At 40.1% G+C, this 20,268-nt stretch overlaps 1 protein-coding gene across 7 annotated transcripts in view; it reads right to left on the bottom strand.

Annotated features, from left to right (window-relative positions):
* Nucleotides 1-20,268, bottom strand: part of sdk2b (sidekick cell adhesion molecule 2b) — a 565,983-nt gene that overhangs the window by 141,161 nt on the left and 404,554 nt on the right. For all 7 annotated transcript variants that reach the window (XM_072455684.1, XM_072455687.1, XM_072455686.1 and 4 more), the window contains exons 5-6: nt 7,267-7,400; nt 140-251 (exon numbers count right to left, since the gene is read on the bottom strand). In XM_072455684.1, the coding sequence (XP_072311785.1) occupies nt 140-251; nt 7,267-7,400 (246 nt within the window). The remainder of the gene's footprint in view (nt 1-139; nt 252-7,266; nt 7,401-20,268) is intronic.

The raw sequence follows: 20,268 nt of genomic DNA, 5'->3' as shown, positions 1-20,268 counted from the left end.
TTTTTCTTGCCTGTGTTCTGTCCTCAGGCAAGACACTTCACCAGCCTGGATTTCGTGCATCGTATAGTGTTAAATTGGTAACAAATGAATCTATATTTCATGTATATACCTCTTCATCCCGTACGACTGCCCGGCTCACCTTGCATTGGCCACACACTCCATGGTCACCTCCGACGTCCCCGTCACCACGCTGGTATTCCTGGGCGGGACGACGATTGTTGGGGCGATGGGGTCAGCCGGACCTCCCACATCTGAAAACAGCAAAAACAACAAAGCTTGAAAAAACGGGAAAAACCAAACAATATCTCTCCAGCGTTTAGCGTGTCAAGTATATTTCTTGACGTCTCTGGCCCTCGCTTTGGACAGCAATGCCCCAAACATTTAATTTCCAGAGGGAGAACTCCGTGAGTGTTCATTGACGTGAAATATCGAAACTGACCGGGGCACACAGAGTATCTCCGCCTTGACAGGGTAAGGCAAACCGGATGAGACAGTGCCGTCGCGGTGTATAACAAGATGGCTTTCCCCCCCGAAATAAAACCAGAGCAGTAGAAAATAAAGACGATAAACTTCTGACAGTTTGAGACAACGTTCTATCATCTACATTTTTAGCTATGCCATGTTCTAATTTTGAATTTGAATTTGCTAATCCTACATATCTTGTCAAACACCCTCGTGCTCCAGAGTTCCGTTTGCGCCTCCTTGTTTTTAAAGTCCCTAATGTCCATTGCATCCACTGTTTAGTTTGTTGCATTGCTTCGTAGCTTCACACTAAACTACATTGCTTTTCAAAGTGCAAGCAGATGCAATCCTAGCGTTCCCTCTCCCCACAGAATATAGTGTAAAAAAAAAAAACAACACTTTATGATCAGACCACTGTTTCAAGTATTTATTGCAATTTTTTATCTTTTTTTCTTGTCTTTTTTCTTGCATTTAGTGTTAAACTGGAAGACAGAACTGTAAGCAGCATCAGGACTGACAGCGCTTTGCCATGTTTTGTTTAAAGGGGCTATTATTAGACAGGAAAGTGAAGTGTGAAATAGGGAAGAAGAGCAGGGGGGGACACGCAGCGTATTCTCAGGGCTTGATCTCATGATGCCTGTGCTGCTGCTTTAACTGTTTTTCAACCTTTTTGGAGTCGTGGTGCATGGAGTTTTTAGTAGAAAAGATATCATGCCTCACAGCCGACTAAAACATTACCAAATTGGACCTTTTAGTAAAAGAAAATGTGGTCTACTGTATTTTTGGCAGTTGTGATTGTTTTGCTTGCTTTCTGTCTTATTTTGGCTTTTTTTTTGGGGCACTTTTTGGGGAATTTTTTTCAAAGCACACCTGATAATACCCAAAGGCACACTGTTCCCTGGCACACTGGTTGTAAATCAAGGGCTTAGACAAATTGGCCACCGGGCAGCAAGGAAAAGAGATGTTTTAAAGCTCTGCAAGTATCCAAAGCATGTGAATACAAGCGAGGAAGGAGATACTTTCCTCCAATCCTGGTTTGAAAAGCTTTAAAACAAGAGCGTGAGGTATATCCAAGACACTTTAAGCAATAACTCAAAAAAATGACACTGAAACAAACCGACGGATGAATAATACAGGACTATAGGAGGGGTTAAAAAGTCTAGTACTGAGTTTTTGCTTTCCGGGAGCTGCAAGTAAGACGGGCCCGTGGCGGCGTTAGCAGCGCGGACTCGTGCTCATGTGTCATGTCGCTGATAAACTCGCGCTGATACGTCAATCTGGCCGAGCCCGGCGAGTGTGCCCGTGGCTGCACGTGTCAGACATCGCCATGGGGTCTGTCACAACTCAATCTACAACCATCGCGGGTCATCACATCCCGTATGCAGGAACCCAGTGGCAATGTAAATCGTGCATATGTAAACAGGGCTATGGGTGTAAGTAAGAGGTGATATAAACGTGGTTGTAAGAGAAGAGAGCTGGAGACAACCGTTCAGCCAACATCTCTATTTTATATATATACAAGGACAAGTTCTATTTATCAACTTATTGAACATTTTAGGGTTTCGGTCTCATTACTTTTTCCACTGGACGACATTTGTAGGACCATTAAAACGATAAGAATGTTGTGAATGTATTGCTTACGGCGCCGGTTGTACATTTTTATCACTTGAAATTCCAGGATATGCAACGAACCCTAAATTCGGGCAACATTTCAGAACCCTGAGTTTATCCGAGTTAGAAAATCCGACGTGGCGGCTCCCCGTTGTCCACCTGCTGTGTTCTGTAATGCTGATGTTGCTAATGGCTACAAGGTGCTACTGACAACAAACGCACACATTCACGCACAAATGTTGATTTATAACTTACACATGTAATAACAATGTCCTGGTTAATAAATCAACTTAATTTGAGCTACATTTTGGTTGATGTGAGCACTTTCATAGGACTGAAGAATTTGCTCTTAATAAATAAATTAAACAAAATTATGTTTTAAATGGTTAATTGCTAGACCCATGGATACTGAAGCCTGTAATTAGGAGTTAGAATGAAGGTTAAGATAATATGTATTAAATGTAACAACATGCACAGCCTTGCAAATGTCAGAGTGCAATAACTATGAACAACGGGTTAATATGGTAGAAAAATCTATTGAAATAATATAAAATATTGCTATGAGCACGAAGCCACAAGGACACTATGTTCTGAGCTTTAAGAAAGGATGAGTAGAATAGATTTCTATCTTAATCAGATCAACAATACAGTCTAGCTGTTGCAAGGTCCTTCTAGGGCTGTGCAATTAATCAAAAAGTAATTGAGATTCTATCATTCTTAATTGTCAATGAAACCTTGTTTTTTTGCATTGAGAGATCCACAGCCAATCCTTGGAGCCGAGTGCAAACTTTGGAGGAAGAAAATGTATTCTTTTTTGTGTTAAACTGCAGTTATTAAACATTTGTGATGTTTATAGTCAGAAAATGACATTGAAAGCCATTTTTAATAAAACTGAATAAAAAGATCGAAGGGGAAAGTTATGAATTGCTTTGTCATTTTGTCAAACCATAGACCATCCTTCTGATTTTAAATGGTAATATATAAATCAAGAACTGTTTGCTTGAGAAGTCATTTAGACAGAGAATATGTTGGAGCGGTTGAGTAAACTCTAGACGAGGACGAGAGCGTAGCGTGAGCCGTTTCCTTCCTTGTCCTTCACTCTTGTCGAGAAGCGGGCGCCAGGTATGCTCAGGGGAAACGCAGCGTCAGAGGCGTCTCCACGGGAACAGCTGCTGGAGCAGATACTGACAGATACACACATATTAAAGCCAAGCGCGTCCTGGCAACACTCATCTGTCATCTCTGCCTCTCCCCACACCCAACACGTCAAGATGTTTGCAATGAGCGAGTAGATGCTACAAGGACTCCTGCTATATTGACGGTTTTAGGTGGCTTTTACTTTTTTTTTATTCTTTAAGGTTATCTTATAATATCTAAATGTACAAGCAAGCAACTAATTGAAATAAATGCTACTAAATTTTTCAAATTATCATCTGCACAATAAAACTCATATTAAAAGCTGTTAAACATGACATTATCACATTCAAATAAATGATAATAATTGAAAATATTATCTATACATGTGATGCCCTATATCTGCTTAAAAATAATTTAAAAAAATCTTTTGTATGCATGTATGTATGTATGTATTGCATTTTTTTACAACATCTTGTCAAAGTGCTCTCAATTCACAGGGAAATACTGCTGGCTGGAGATACTGTGGTTGCCAAGTAAGATAAGATAAGATAAGATATTCCTTTATTGTCCCACATGGGGAAATTACATTGGTGCAACGCAGTAGCCCACATAATAGTCATAATGTTCATAAATATTGACATGAGATGAACAAATCACTGCGAACTGTTTTCGGTATCCACTTGACTTCAGAGCTACCGTTTTTTCCAGACTATAAGTCGCACCTTTTTGGCCGGGGTGCGACTTATAGTCCAGAGTGACTTATATGTGATATTATTTGTTGTTTTCACACTGGCAACCGCATTTCACATGTGGATTATTTTCACACTGACAACAAGAGGGCGCTCTAGGCTCTAAGCGACGCAGAAGAAGAATCTGCACTTCCTCTACCTCCGGAGTTTGTGGAGTTGTTTAGAAGTGACAACGAGGAAGGAAAATTCAATGTATTTAGTGATTTAGTGATTTACCCCAAAAATGCGACTTTTATATGTTTTTTTCTTCTCTATTATGCATTTTTTGGTTAGTGCAACTTATAATCCGGAAAATACGGTATGTATCTGGGCCTCAAAACTCCTGCCATGGACACAATTCGACTTGATGCCTGGTTTTAAATGGCTTTATAAATAAACCTGACCATCGCATTGACAACGTAACTACTATCGTTAAAACCTTTGAGAAATGACTGCGTTAAACCAGAGAAAAGCTGCGTTCTACCTAAATTAGAAACATGTATTCACTCGCTGCAGGGTTAACATAGAGACCCAGACCATCATTCACTCTCTAAGCGCAATTCAGAGTTGCCAATTTGACCTAACACGTGCATGTCTTTGGACGGTAACACGGAAGAACATGCACGTAATCGCTGCAACTTACGAAAAGAAAGAAATAAAACCTCTAAAATACGTCCTAGTTTAGTTCGTGCCAATATCTATGCAGCAAAACAGTGGATCTCGAGTGTTAATGTAATGTAAATTCACAGTATTATTACCTTACACCTGTCGGGGGTAGAACGTCCTGCTGACTACAAGGACCTGAACGCTCTTGTACAGTGCGATGTGCGCGCGCGATCCCTCACTACCAGCATAATCAACTATAAGCCACTGTTCTTCCAATGCGCTGCGGGCTATTTATGCTCCCTTGTCTTGTCGGCAGTAATATCTTCACCCGTCTCCCTCCCTCTCCTCCTCCTCCTCCTCCTCCTTCTCCTCCTCCTCCTCCTCCTCCTCCTCCTCCTCCTCCTCCTCCTCCTCCTCCTCCTCCTCCTCACTCAGACAACTCCAGTCTTGCATGTCATAAGATGCTGGCTGTCCGCACTTTCTCCTCGCATTTCTTTGTTCTGCGCCTAAGCCAGCCAAATTGGTTTGATTTGTGATGTTATTGTTTTGCTTCTTTTTTTTTTTTTTTTTTACCCCGTCCCGTTGTTGTCGAGGCTAAAGACGCTCGGTGCTGAATATTAAACGAGCACTTGGCAGCAGTAAAGTCCAGTTGTGCCTCTTCATCTTGAGACAGTTTATTTTCGGAGAATGGAGTTGGCCTCGGTGCAAGTAAATATAATATGTTCATGACAAGCAGTGACAAAACAATACGACGCCGCGGGAATTAATTATTAAAGCTGTTTGCGGTGGCGTGGGTGACCTGATTGGTATAAAACAGCATATATGGAAGCAATTTAAGGTAATTTCTGGTGCCTTTTATGGATTTGATGTTGAGTAAATAGCCTATAAAATGCTGGACATCTTCTACCCTCCTTCCACGCTGTCTGCTGCGCATAACTAATAACTGCAACAAAACAAATAGCTTCAACTGCTGGGAAAGGATTGACTACTTTTAGCATGCACTTAAGATTTGCAGACAATCACAACAAATAAATACATAGATAAATTAATAAATGCCACCGTATTCGTGTAAAAGCCTTTTTCAGGAGCTTGTAGGGACGTTTTTTTCTTCTTTTTTTTGAAGGATTCGTTTGTATAATCTGCATCTCCAGAGAAATTCTCTTTTCACTCGCATTTAACTCAACTTTAAATCAAAATACTCACAGCGTGTATCTTTCATATGTGACACCACTGCGCTGCAATTAACCTGAATTCGCTTTAGCCTTGTGTGCAGTGAATTTGAACATAAGTGCCTGCTTCTTTTGTCCATTTAGACTATGAACCCATGTGAAGCTTGTGTCATGTTCAGCGCTTTGTTGATGTCATGTCGGTCAAGTCCTCAAGGTTTTCTCTGCCCAGTGTAGCTTCTCGTGCTGCCTGCTGTTGTAGAAAACTGGAGAGTTGGAGATAAATGTCATCGTGACTAAAAGACGGGAATGTGGAAGTTGGATTGGGGAGAAAGAGCCTTCACCCTGTGGTATTCAAGTGAAATCACGGTGGCGACATTGATGCGCATGTGCAACCCCCAAAAAAGTAATTGAAGCGTTCTATCCACTCTCTCAAACCTTTACTTACCCCCTTACTTACTTTTTTGATAATCCTGATAAAACATAGGCAGATAGCAAATTTATTATTTGTATTATAGCATATTATATTATTGGATCCAAGATGGCACCGCTGAAGGCTGCTTCAGTGTTTTGGTCAACTGTAAATGTGTGTACATATTAAGCCTATGTTAGCTTATTGTAAGGTTACCCCTTGTCTGTTTGCTGTAACCCGACCCAACATTTTTCAAGTGGGTCGGTCGGTAGGTAAATTATTATTTTTTTTACTTTGAAGGTAAAAAAAAAAAGATCAAAATGTTGTCATTTTTTGACTCGGAGTGACCGCCAGGGGTCAGGCTTCAGCAGTCAATGACCGAAAACGTCTCGATCTACCCGGAGACTAAATCTCCCGATTTTAAGATATTTCAATCGACCTTTTGTACGCCATTATCCTTTATTTTGGTAGCGAAGGCGAGGGGGGGAAACATGCGGGGGACACGGGCGCCGCCATATTTGTTGTGATGACGCTGCTGGCCGTGTTTCCCTCCCAGAATGAAATGCGCAAGTCAAATTTAAATGGAAGCCACACCATGACGCAGAACGGTATGAGCGGTGGCCAGTTCAGGGGCGCTGACAGAAGCAAATCAACAAGTAAAAGACAACATAGGTTCCCTCCTACATGGTCTGTTTAATATAGAGTCATATGGAGGGCCGAATATGTAAGCGCATATGCTATGCGCAATGTGTTATTTGTCCCTTGGGATGAAAGATAGGTCTACCAGCGCTAGAAAATTGTTCTACACTGCGCTTTAGGAAAGACCGGTCAGGGAGTCGGTGAAATATGTGAAAAATAAAAGAATTTGGCGTTTTATTAACAAAATGCAGATTTTTTTTTCTTCAGTCGGATAGTTTAATGCCGGGTCGGTCGGGTTACGGCAAACAGACCTATTATTTTGCTCAGCCTAATGACTTATTCATTGTTCATTGTTTTATTGTTTTATGTTGCACCCGAATCACCAAGACAAGTTCCTATGTTTGTGATTTGTTCATTGACAATGGCAATGAACCTTTTCTGATTCTGTTTCACCACCACTTAAAAAGAAGTACGCCTCGTGGAAGAGAACTGCTGCCGTACTTACTTTCCACGGCCAGCGTGATGGGCTGGCTGGTCTTGTTCTCTCCGTTCTTGTCGTTCACGGCTTGAACATAGTACCGTCCGGCGTCCGGAGCCACCGCGGACAGGATGACCAGTGTGTTGTCCAGCGTAATGGCACTGGAAAATAAAACACAAAACACCAGTTAGCTGGAACGGACTTGTTTTACTCCGAGCAGCGTTAGAAATTCAACAGGAAAAAAGAAAATAGGCTAAACAGTATTGCCTCTGGAGTTTCCAAAGGCATTCTGTTGGATGAGAGCCATGAAGAAGAGCCAGAAAATGTTCAGTTAACTTTTTGGATGAGAACCATGCGGAAACAGCTACCATGACCATTCACCTTATTCCGCCTCTCCTCCTTTTTACATCTGACAGCGACTGAACGGCGCTTCCTTTGTCAGGGGCATTTACGATCAAGCAGGAACACCACTCAATTCTCTCAAGAACTAGAGAAAAGTCTCACCGCAAAAAAATATTATAGTGAAACGTTTAAGTAAACCAAACAGGCAACATTTCTCACTCATGTTTCAGACCTGAGAGTACAGACCGTTAAAGACAGAAGAACGAATGCTAAATAAATACATTTCTTCTATGGATGAAACTTAGGGAAACTAACAATTACCCAACACTTTGCAGGGCTTAGCAAAGATCAAAATGTTGATGGAAAAATGATTGCATGTTCCATCTTAATTAGCACTAAATACGTCTTGCTGCATGTCCACACTTGATCCCACGGCAGTACCAAGCATTAAACATTTTAACATTTTAATTACACTGTTCAAGCAGCATTAGGTGTATCGATTTACAATGTGTAAACAATGCGCGGGTGCTGAGAGTGCAGGGCAGAAATATTGACAAGCTTCCCTGTTCACATAGCTCCTTTTGGCCGAGGCTGAAATATGATAGCCTTGCATAATTACCCATCGCTTTTTAATTGGGTCTTTGTACCCTCGCTTCACGTTCTCCGTGGCATTTTGGCAGCGAGCGCTTCTGGCAGGAAACAATAATGCCTTCCCTTGTTTGCAGAAAATAGGCGCTCTGCCATTTTTTTCAGCGAGCAATCTAGAGGAGATCATTTGGGTGGTGGATTGTAAGGCTGACCCAAATTAACCAATAAAATGCCGACCGTAGAAACCCAAAGGGAAGACATACAGAGTTCACACCCCAGGGTATTTGGACTACTAGTTTGTATCGATGTCTCTTGGAGCAGCCGACTACTGTACATGACACGATAAAAGCCCAATCACAATCGAGCCTAGAAGGTTTAAAAATGGCAGGAACAAACAAACAAACATCATAACCAAGCAGCCATTTAAAAAAGCAAGTGATCATATTCATATTGACTCAAAAGTTCCCTGGTTTGTCGAATCCTAAATTGTGAACTTACAACAAAATGTTCCTTTTTTTTAACTAACAAACAAGAAACACGGTCCTTTGACAGCAAAACAACTGCTTCTTTTTCAGTAATTTGTTCATTTGGTTGAGACAATGCACAAACACGCTGGATTGTAACCATATTTTCTAATTGCTAATTTCCTTCCCTGCAGTTCCACAACCGCTCTCAAAAACACACTCTCAGTCACACACATTGAGCTCTAACACTGGAAGCAAAGTGGGGAGAAATGTCTTGCCCAAGGACACAACATTATTCATTCATTCAGTTGTACCCACTGTATAGCGCCATATGCTTATAAGATCTGCAGCCAATGCTATATTTGCATTTTTTATCTTGGTTGTTCCCAGTCCTTTAGTTTTGTAATCACGACCCTGGTTTTCCCTGCGTACGTATTTGACTTGTTTGCCATTGCCATCTTCAAGTACACGGCCAACATTGTGATTGCTGACGCTAAATCCTCCTTTGAAAAATGTATTACAATCCGTCTTGAATTGCCTTCTACATAATACAATGTTATATTGAACCACGGCAGTTGTCTCAATCAAATCCACTTCCCATGTCAATTTAGAAGTCACTGAAGGAGAAAGAAAAGCCCCCCCCCCCCCCCCCCCCCTCGCCTCCTGCCGCAGCCCCCGACGATGTTTACGATCAATATCTTCCTATCATCTGAGCCGGCTCGACAATATGGAGGTAGATTGTCCGTTCCAACTGGGTGCCCGGCTCCACTTATATTTCTCTGAATGTTTCTGCGGTTCTGCTTTAGTTCATATTTAGGTATGTTTTTGGTCAGCTGCACTCTCAAATAGAGGAGGTATAAAGAAGTATGAATGGTAGGCTATTCAAAAGTGAGGTTGAAAAAATGTATCACTATATCGTTTTTGAATACTCAACGAGGACAGATAGTATGCATTATTTGTACTGTTATCAGCCTTTAAATATGTTCTTGGGTACCTTAAGTTTGGCATTTTAAGAACTACCGTATTTTTCGGACTATAAGTAGTATAGGAGTATAAGTCGCACCAGCCAAATGATGCATAATAGAGAAGAAAAAACATATATAACACGCACTGGAGTTTGCAATGTGGTTGCAAGTGAAAATAACAAATAACATCACATATATAAGTTGCTCCGAAGTATAAGTATATAAGTATAAATGTAAGTATAAGTCGCACCGGAGTATAAGTCGCACCAGCCAAAAGATGCATAATAGAGAACAAAAAAACATATATAAGTCGCACTGGAGAATGAAATGTGGTTGCAAGTGTGAAAATAACAAATAATATCACACATAAGTCGCTCTGGATATATAAGATATATAAGTATAAATATAAGTCGCACCCCGGACAAAACTATGAAAAAAGGTGCGACTTATAGTCCGGAAAATACGGTAAAATAAATAAATGATTATAACAAACAATATTACATTTGGATCTCTGCTGTTTACTGCAGGAACAAACTAAATGTTGCATATGATTACATTAATTGAGCAATTCACACATCATTTACATAATAGTTATGTAAATTGATAAACAGCTTGAAACTCATGGGGCGACATTGGTTCAGTGAGAGCCTGGGGTGAGTAGGTGCCCCAGATTAAGACGGGAAAGGATTGGCCTTGTTGATGCTTCGACAAGAGATCGTGTCCAAAGACGCCGAGGCATAAAGAAAGACAGACAACCTTCAACAGGAAATGGAGCATAATTAGAAACCGCCGCAAACCGGAGAAGGAGCCGCTTCATTAGGTGCACAGTTATAGTATATTATGGTTGTTGTTGTTGTTGTTGTTGTTGTTGTTGTTGTTGTTGTTGTTTGTATTGTTTGAGGTCCTTTTTAGATGTTCTCAGACATGTCAGTGCAGGAGGTCAGCTCACACCCCAGACACTGTCAAATAAATCAGACTTCATATAAAACAATGGGCAAAACCTTTTCTTTTCACATCTGTAATGGGTAGATTAATGGCATTTGATTTATATCTGTAATTGGTTAACATAATTTTTATTTAATTTTTTCGCATCTGTAATGGGTTAATTAATGGCAATTGATTTATATCTGTAATTGGTTAATATAATTTTTATTTTATTTTTTCACATCTGTAATGGGTTAATGAATGGCATTTTATTTATATCTGTAATTGGTTAATATAATTTGTATTTTATTTTTTCACATCTGTAATGGGTTAATTAATGGCATTTTATTTATATCTGTAATTGGTTAATATCATTTCATTTTATTTTCTTACATCTGTAATGGGTTGATGGAGTCATATCATTGTGAACAATAACCAAGAATAATTAAATCAAATCAAATATTGGGGGAAAAAGGGCCAAATCATGAGCAGAAAGAAATGCCCCGTGGATACAAAGGTGATGATGTAATCCGAATGACAGACCCTAGATCTGATTAGGTGAAGTTACCGAATCACAATATCAGTACAGTCCAATATCCTATCAAGTTACATATAATTCACTCTAAATTACTGTATGTTGCACAGTGTACTAGTACTCCACTTCTCCCCCGGCTCATTAAAGCGTTTTGACCTTCATCTCTGTCGGCGGGTGGTCCGTGTACCTGCTGAGTCATTTGAAGGGTGCGAGAGTGGAAAGGGGAAAACGTGGGTAAAACCAATTTAAAATAAGGATGTTCCGGAAAGCTCACTTGCGGTCAAATTCACACGCAGATGAAAGAAAACTCTGAACCACCGGCACCAAAGACTACTCCTGAGGCAAAATATTTCAGCTAGCTCTTAGCATGTACAGCGCCACAACTTGCGAGAGATCCCTCCACAGATTGATTTATTTTCAAATATCTACGAGCTAACTCCAGTCGCCGAGCTCATTTGGGATTCCCGCTGAGGGGCTTACGACCAAAAAACAGACTTCCTAAAGGCGTTGGCAGGCCCGAGTGGCTACAGCTTATGATCCGCGGTAAATATTTAATACGAGCTCGCTGGAACGGTGACATCCTGGACACATGCCGATGAATTATGGATGCCCTCAGGGACGCCGGCCGGGGCGGGAAGTGTCCAAAGCACTAAATGAAGCCCAAGGGGGTTTGCCAGGACACTCTCTGAAACGGGTTTGAGGCTCCTCTTTACCTGTCCGAATGAAACGGATATAAATGTGCCCGTTGGTATCGCTAGCTTAAAGTCGCAATCAGGGCCGCGGCGACTTGTCAGGACGTGCGTGGTGGGATTCTGGGATTGAAGAGTTTTGTTCTACCGTAGTTTCCGGACTATAAGTTGCACCTTTTTTCATAGTTTTGGCCGTGGCGCAACTTATACTTATATTTATACTGATATACTTATACTCCGGAGCAACTTATATGTGATATTATTTGTCACACTTGCAACTGCATTTCATACTCCAGTGCGACTTATATATGTTTTTTTTCTTCTCTAGTATGCATTTTTTGGCTGGTGCGACTTATACTCCAATGCAACTTATATATGTTTTTTTCTTCTCTATTATGCATTTTTTTGGCTAGTGCGACTTATACTCTGGTGCGACTTATAGTCCGGAAAATACGGTATTTAAGGTGTAACGTGTAAGACAAAGTTACAGGGCCTGGTTTTGTACACATAATTTGAGCAACGAGAACATGTACGATTGCAAAAATTGAACAGTTTTATGCTACACTGCCAACATTCCAGACAATGCATCACCATGGAGACTATCAAGTAGCAGACCCCCCACCGGAAAAGTTAATTAGTGCCCTTTAAAAGCTTTAAAGTGCAAAATATGTATGAGGCGTAATGGGTGTTACTTGATAAAAAAAAATAAATGCAGCTGACGTGAGTATATATGAAGCTATTGAAGCGCGCACACAGTTTAGGACGTCTACTACTATTACTACTATTACTACTACTGCTGCTGCTTCTACTATGGGAGGGAAAACTCATGACAACATAATCAATAGCATTGATATTTCTCCATGTGTCTTAAAGAGCACATCCTCCGGCGTTGCTGTATTTGTTACATGTTACATAATGTCATGATTATTTCAAAGCATTTATTTTTGTATCACACTTATAAGTAACAGATGTGAACTTACACAGTGATAACTTAGTGATACTATCAAGTGATAATGATGGGTTTTGTATCACGTGAAAGTATCGAGTATTCTCATGATAGTTTTCATGGTAAAACATGCTGACTTTATACTTACTGTACACTAATGGCAGTAATACACATTGTTAGCGTGCCAAAACCTGCTCCACTAGATTGACTATCGAGTCCGAAAGGGTTCTAGAGAAGAGGTAAAAATATTTGATGTACGTGCTCATTTTGAAATCTACATAGAGCAACGTTCTGTGATAAGAACTGTAAAGATATTAATGCAGAGTGAATAATTGTGACATTTTTACCATTAGCAAGTACTGCATTTAACTGACTCAGATGTGTGTGACGCAGTATAATGAGCTTTAAAATGCCTGTAATAGGTGACTTTAAAAACATGTCTGATACTAATTTAACCAAATATTGCACCAACCCGACTCTGTGCTCACAGTGTTGATTGGAGGCTTGAGGTACTTTGGCTCTGAGAGTTGATTTGAATGTTCCGTCCTGCTGTGCGTTCTCCGCTCTTGGCTGGTAATCAAGACTGGGACCGCGGTGGGTCACATCTCGACTGTGTTACCAAGCCTAAGGGATGGTGACGCACACAACACCGGGGACGCATTTAAATTAAGCCAATTATGTGAAAGCCATTTGATATTTTTATCACAGGGATTGGGTTCAAATGAGCAATATATGAATAAAATGCCCAGGGTTTGGAACTGTGGAGTTCAAGTGTGAATTTTCCTAGAAAGAAGGCTATGGTCTAACAATGGGTCAATTAAACATTTATTGTATTAATCACACTTTTGAAATATGATTAATCACTAATAATTGCATTGAATTATATATATATATATATATATATATATATATATATATGTGTGGTCAAATGTTTCATGTAAATGACCAAAATAATGGGGCAAATTATATTTAATTTGTAAAATGTAACCGCACTGCGACCCACCACCTCCCCAGCTCCTCCTCTACATTCCCCTCATCCTCTACCGTCTCTCCACATCTACCACCACCAGTCTCCAGGCTCCGGGGGGAAGGTATCTAATTCAATCAGATTATGGAGTGCCCATGATCGCCACGCCTTCCACCGGGGTCTGGGCGCCAAATAAACTTTGCAATAAAGTTCGCTAAAACATCTTTTCTGCTTTTGTGTCTGAGTCTCTCCAGGGTGAAATATAAGTCGCACTGGAGTATGAAACTCCAGTTATTACAGATTTATATTTCACCCTGGGGAGACTCAGACAGTTGTAAGTGTGAAAATAATAAATAATATCACATATAAATCGCTCCGGAGTACAAGTATAAGTATAGAAATAGAAATAAGTCACACCCCGGCCAAAACTATGAAAAAAGGTGCGACTTATAGTAATTATATTCATTGTGTTGACTTTTTTACTGGTGGTTTTGAGGCCTTTTGGTGTCGCTTTTTAACAGGAATGCTACACATCATACATTCATTTGACCTGAAACTATTCTTTTCATTATCATTGTTATCATTGCTGTCCCGTCTCCTGCTTACATCCTCTCCTCCATCCTCTCCTCTATCCTCTCCTCCATCCTCTCCTCCATCCTCCCGGTTCTGAAGCGAGCAGCTGTCAAACACGTTTCTCGGTAACGACTTCTTAGCACGTAGCCAGTCTGATATAGGGATTTATCAGGCCGAGGCGCCGGGATACTTGGTCAAATCAGATATGTACAAGCACGCCTCCTTTCTATCCGCTTTGTACGGCCATGTCTTTTCTGTTTTTGTCCAAACCAATTTTCTTTTTCGCATTATTATTCTCCCAAAGAAGTCGCGGCCCACTAGAGAGCCTGGCGGGCCGGACAGCTGTTCAGCAGAGTCTGGGCCAATTGCGCGCTTCATAGACAAACCCCAGAAGCAAAACAACATCGGCATCATATGCAATTACTTTCTCCTGGATCGATTTATTTATGTTGAGATCCAGGGCTAGATTTAATGACTGCCAGACTCGTAATGATTTTTTTGTAGCACTTTTATTCAATAATGATAAGAAGGATTGACGTGTGAGTGGAGCGGTGCTGTTTTTGAGAATTTCATTTGCCACTAGCGGTTTCCTTCATCTTCTTTTATTAGTATTGCCATTTCAGAATTTAATTGTAGCGGTTAGCCAGCGCCATGCTCTTTGCCAACTATAATCGAGATTTTGGTTAGACACCTTACTGTTTTTTTTTTAATATAATTCAATCAAAACTACTATGAATAAAAATGGAAAAAATCTTGTTTTATTTTAAGATTTCCCAGTGATTGTAGAAAAGTAGTATTTTTTTATTGGCTTCTGTTTTTGACCTATAGGATCTTCTTTTAAGGCACTATTTTTTTCACATCCCTCATCCAAACTACAGACCTTTTACTGTAAACAAGCCGGTGTAATCTAGAAAAAAAAGGTTTCAAATGTAATAATCTGGATAGTGTTTTTGAAATGTTTTAATTAAATTTCAAAAACACTGTCCACCTTTGAAAACAATTCTACTACAGACCTTTTTGTTAAATAGAGATATTGTACCCACTTTACTCAAATAAGTTGTTTAAAATAGGACATTTGGTGAAGAACAACATGTTTAAACTAGGTCAGAATCGAGACAAATTAAACCATAACGTGGTTTAACAGTGCGACATTTTGAAAAATCCTCTGCAAACAAATCCCCATCCAACCCAAACCCCATTTTTTACCCACACCATTCAGAAAGATGTATTGCAGCTTCCTGTGACTACACACAATCCTCATAATAACACAGTTTACTTCCTTCCTCTCTTTCCTCCAGTCCTGACTCTAAAACACCACACAGAGCCACACGGGGAGTGTTTCGGGCAGTGCTGCGCTCGTCCCTCTCCGCTGGGCCGAGAGGGGACCTAACCTCGCCCGGCTGACCTCACACCTCCATTACATGCAGACAAATGGCCCTGGTCTGACAGCGCTCCTGCATGGGACGCCCCCACAAGAGGCAGAGGAAGAGGTCGCCGGGAGCGGGAGCCGTGCATGGCTGCCAGTGTAGAAACCCACGTCGAGTCAAGCTGGGGACGGGGCTTTGTAATGGAGTGCTTTTCGACGGGACAGAAGCATCTAGAGTAGGTCCATGTTTAGACCTGGTTCAGACCTAGTTTATTCCTGGATCAGGTCGGGTTTAGGCCAGGATTACACTTGGTTTGTCTTTATTTAGACGCTTTGGTACAGCTTAAATCATTGTTTAGACCGGATTTTGTTATGTTTTAGTCCCAGTTTGGTGTTGTTTTAGTCCTGGTTTACTTTCGAGTTTAGTTCTAGTTGGTCCCTGCTTTATGCTGCACTTTAATTTAGTTTAGTCGTGATGTAGACTTGGTTTGGTCCTGTTCTAGTCCTTGTTTAGTCCAGATTAAGTCCAGATTTAGATCCACGTTTAATGAATTAATCGAGATGTGTTGTTTAATGGTTCAGTTCTGATTTAGCTCTGTTTAGTATTTGGCTTAGATATGGTTTTGTACTTGTTTAGTCCTATTTCTGTCCAGGTTTCATCTCTTTAACACTTGGTTGGGACCTGGTTAAAACCTAGTTGAGAGCCTGTCTAGTTCTGGCTTAGACCTGGTTGGATCCTAGTGTTGAGATAATGTTAAGCTGCGTTCAAACTTGCACTTGTTTGGTCCCATTTTGAGCTTAATTATGATGTAGGATTGATTTGGTCCTGTTTTAGTCCCGGTTTAGCCTGTCTTTATCCATGTTTAGTCCTACTTTTGTCCCAATTTTTACGTGGCGTTTCTGCAAGTGTGAACGCAGATTTATTGTAGTCTTGAAGATGTCAATTTGCTGATGGTCCTGGATTAGTTTCTGTCCTGGTTTTAGCTCAGTTTTATCCGCATGTTTTCTTGGGTCGAGTTCTCAGTGTGAGCATTTTGAGCATGACAGGTACAAGACACAATCAGAAGTGGGACGTGTGACGGCTGTAGACCTGCGTTAGAGAGGCCAGGGCTCGAGAGGATACCGAGAAGAGAGAGGGACAGATGATGGCAAAAGAAAAACACAGAAAGATGAAGACTAAAACACATTGGCAATTGTTTTCTCACTGAGGGTATGAACTGGATTGGCTCTAACACCTTTGAGCACCTAGGTTTGGCGTCAGGGAGCTTAAAAACAAACAATAATGGATTTTTTCCGATAAAGTATCTACGTGGTAATTGAAGTCCTACTACTATTATGACTTTTAACGATGGCTCATTAAAGTTGGTGAATAAGGACTGTTTAACCTTGGAGATCAATACCAAAGGCAACAGATACAAGTACTAAGTCAAGCAAATTTAGTTTAGCAATATCAGATGCATGGATAAAAGGGGCTTCTTACTTTCACCAATCTGCCTCATAATGTACCGTATTTTGCGTAAGTCGCACCAGCCAAAAAATGCATAATAGAGAAGGAAAAATATAAGTCAATTTTTTTGGAGCAGACATTTCATCTTGAAATGCAATCTAAAACAATAACAGATGAGATAACATGGTGAATAGGTGTACGTATGCTAACGCTAACACCTTCAGCTACATGACGCACAGACAGAACTGTGGTAAGTGTCTGGTATGTTAACGTAACATATTAACAGTTATTCAGATAACTATAGCATAAAGAACATGCTAACAAGTTTACCAAAGCATCAGTTTTACCCCAAATCACTAAATCCATTGAATTCTTCTTCCTCTGTGTCACTTCTAAACAACTCCACAAACTCCAGAGGTAGAGGAAGTGCAGATTCTTCTTCTGTGTCGCTTAGAGCCTAGAGCGCCCTCTTGCGGTTGCCAGTGTGAAAATAACGAATAATATCACATATAAGTCGCTCTGGAGTATAAGTCGCACTCCGGCCAAAACTATGAAAAAAGGTGCGACTTATAGTCCGGAAAATACGGTATCTTAAATTGGCAACACAATGACAGATCTTCGATCGTCGATTTTCTAGATTCCATCAAGCACAACATTTCAGACAAAGAAGGTTACATAATCATTTTACTTTTGATCGACATTGGACTCGATCTCTAAGTTGTGTCCATTACGGCCTGATAATGTAGGGAAAATTCAGAGGAAGGCTTTTGGCCGCACCCTGAGCTTTGTGACTAATGGAGAATCCGTAGGACACTGACAGGAGCCCAGCGTCACACACGGGGGACATTAATTGATCAGTCTCTCTGTCAGATTACTCCTGGGAACAGCGTCGGACATGTCAGGCCTGTCCTCCCACCCAGTCCAGAGGGTCAGTCCGGTGCATGCACTGTCTTCAGCAACATTTCAGCTCCGAGCTTGTTTCGTCAGACAGATACAGCCCTGCTCACGCGTTAATGGACAGATTATTGAGCAGAAAAAGTAGTGCAGAAAGGTGAGTAAGTGGTTAGATTTACAAGGCCAGTAGAAATCTGATAACTAGAATCATTATATCTGATTTAGCTTGGATAAAATGTAATAAATCTTTCAATCGTCAACGTTTTATCTTCCATTTCTGTCATATTTGTTTGCCCTTTTTGCATCACTTCCTTGTCAGAACAGAAGTGTGAAAAATCAGATTGCATAACGCAACTGTTTGACATGTCAATAATCTGATCTGAAACTCCGGAAATCAGACAATGGTCAGATTTTTGGTGTCGAGTAAATTTTAGTTTTTATTTCACAAGGTCACGACAATCAAGTATGATGTACCGTATATTCTGGACTATAAGTCGCACCCTTTTTCATAGTTTTGGCCGGGGTGCGACTTATACATATATTTATATCCTTATACTTATACTCCGGAGCGACTTATATATATTTTTTCCCCCTCTATTATGCATTTTTTGGCTGGTGCGACTTATACTCCAGTGTAACTTATAGTCCGGAAAATACGGTAGTTTGTTTTTACACTAGATGCCCTTAAATTGGACAGTGACTGTAGTAGGTAATGTATACAAAGTGTCTTGCCCAAGAACACAGCAACAGTAATAGAAGTAGGAACTATACATACACAAATTTATAAAATCCTACTGGTTATTTTGGTACTATGCAAATTTAGAATAGCATTTTCTTTACAATTAAAACTATTAAAAAATTACCTCAAAAAGAGACAGAAACGACAATATCAACTGTACATATTTACACCCTTTTGTAGGAAACTTGATGCTTTATTCCAGTTTTCGTGCAGGACTTCAACCACAGGCACATTTGAGCACATTTCAGAAACATTAGAGCTTATAAAAGATCGTTATTGAGATGTTCCAAATTCTCTCCATTGTCAATATCACACACTTCTAAACCTCACATCCGCAAACCCCTGAGATCCATGCCACATCTTATAATTATAGAATGATGCAACCCACTTGGAAAACCATTCACAGTAATGGTAAAAATGTAATGTTTATCCAGTCTAGACTCTTTATGACCAGAAGTCTAGACCATGTGAATGAAATGCAAATGTATCTAATAAAAGGGCTCTTATCATGGCATTAAGAACCTCAAGTAACACAACTAATCACACATTTCAATGGAAAAAGCTGCCAAACGCTTTCCTCTTCAGTACATGGAGACTAATGACTCTCGAAGCAAGAAAAAAAGTTCTTTCACTTCTTGTATTGTATCACTGTCAACTAAAAAAGTCATTGATTCTGTGAAAAAAGTTTGGATCAAAGCTTGAAACTTAATGTTGAAGCATACAATACAAGTCCCAGGTATGAGGAATGTAATTGGTGGAAACTGGTGTTATACATTGATTAATGACTCTATTGTTAATATCACTATTATTATTATTATTGCATTGTTATTACTTGTAATGGAGAACGGGGTTGTGTTCATATAATTTTCTTCTTCCTACTCCCTTTCGAACATGTGCAATTTATTTCATCAACTTTTCTCTGTGTATACCGTATTTTCCGCACTATAAGGCGCACTTAAAAGCCTTTAATTTTCTCAAAAAACAACCATGCGCCTTATAATCCGGTGCGCCTTATACATGGATTAATTCTGGTTGTGTTTACCGACCTCGAAGCGATTTTGTGTGGTACACGTTTTGTTTCGTTTAAGGCGCCTTATAGTGCGGAAAATACGGTATATACTTTTTACTTGTAATTGTACGTGTATCTATACACATTCAAAATAAATAAATAGACAAATACATACATAAATACACACAAAAAAATATAGAAATACATAAATACACAAATACATAAATACACAAATAAATCAATAAATGAATAAATAAATCATAGCCAAGTACAATGAACTCAACCTCTTCTTCGTTAGTCTGTCTGTTGTATCGTCACAGAGGCTTGTCTTCTCTGATCACTATGGAAACATCCCGACCACAGCAGACCGGGAAAACCTCACAGAAACTGAATTTTGGCAATGCTCTTAAATATTTCACTCCTGCCAAAATCCTTCAACTTTTTTCAAACTTTGAGGGAGAAAAAGTTGACTTGTTACTACGGACTGGTACTCGCGCAGTTCGTTGTTATCCCGTCCAACGGTTGGTAGCGCGATCCCAAGTTCAGCCCATATATTCTGCCATTGTGTCGTCTGGCAAGAC

Source organism: Eucyclogobius newberryi, unplaced genomic scaffold (genome assembly GCF_026437365.1).
Source record: "Eucyclogobius newberryi isolate DKJ021-1_F unplaced genomic scaffold, fEucNew1.0.hap1 SCAF_20, whole genome shotgun sequence".
Classification (NCBI taxonomy): domain Eukaryota; kingdom Metazoa; phylum Chordata; class Actinopteri; order Gobiiformes; family Gobiidae; genus Eucyclogobius; species Eucyclogobius newberryi.
The sequence above is the reverse complement of the archived record's forward strand: the minus strand, read 5'-3'. Positions and strand labels throughout refer to the sequence as shown.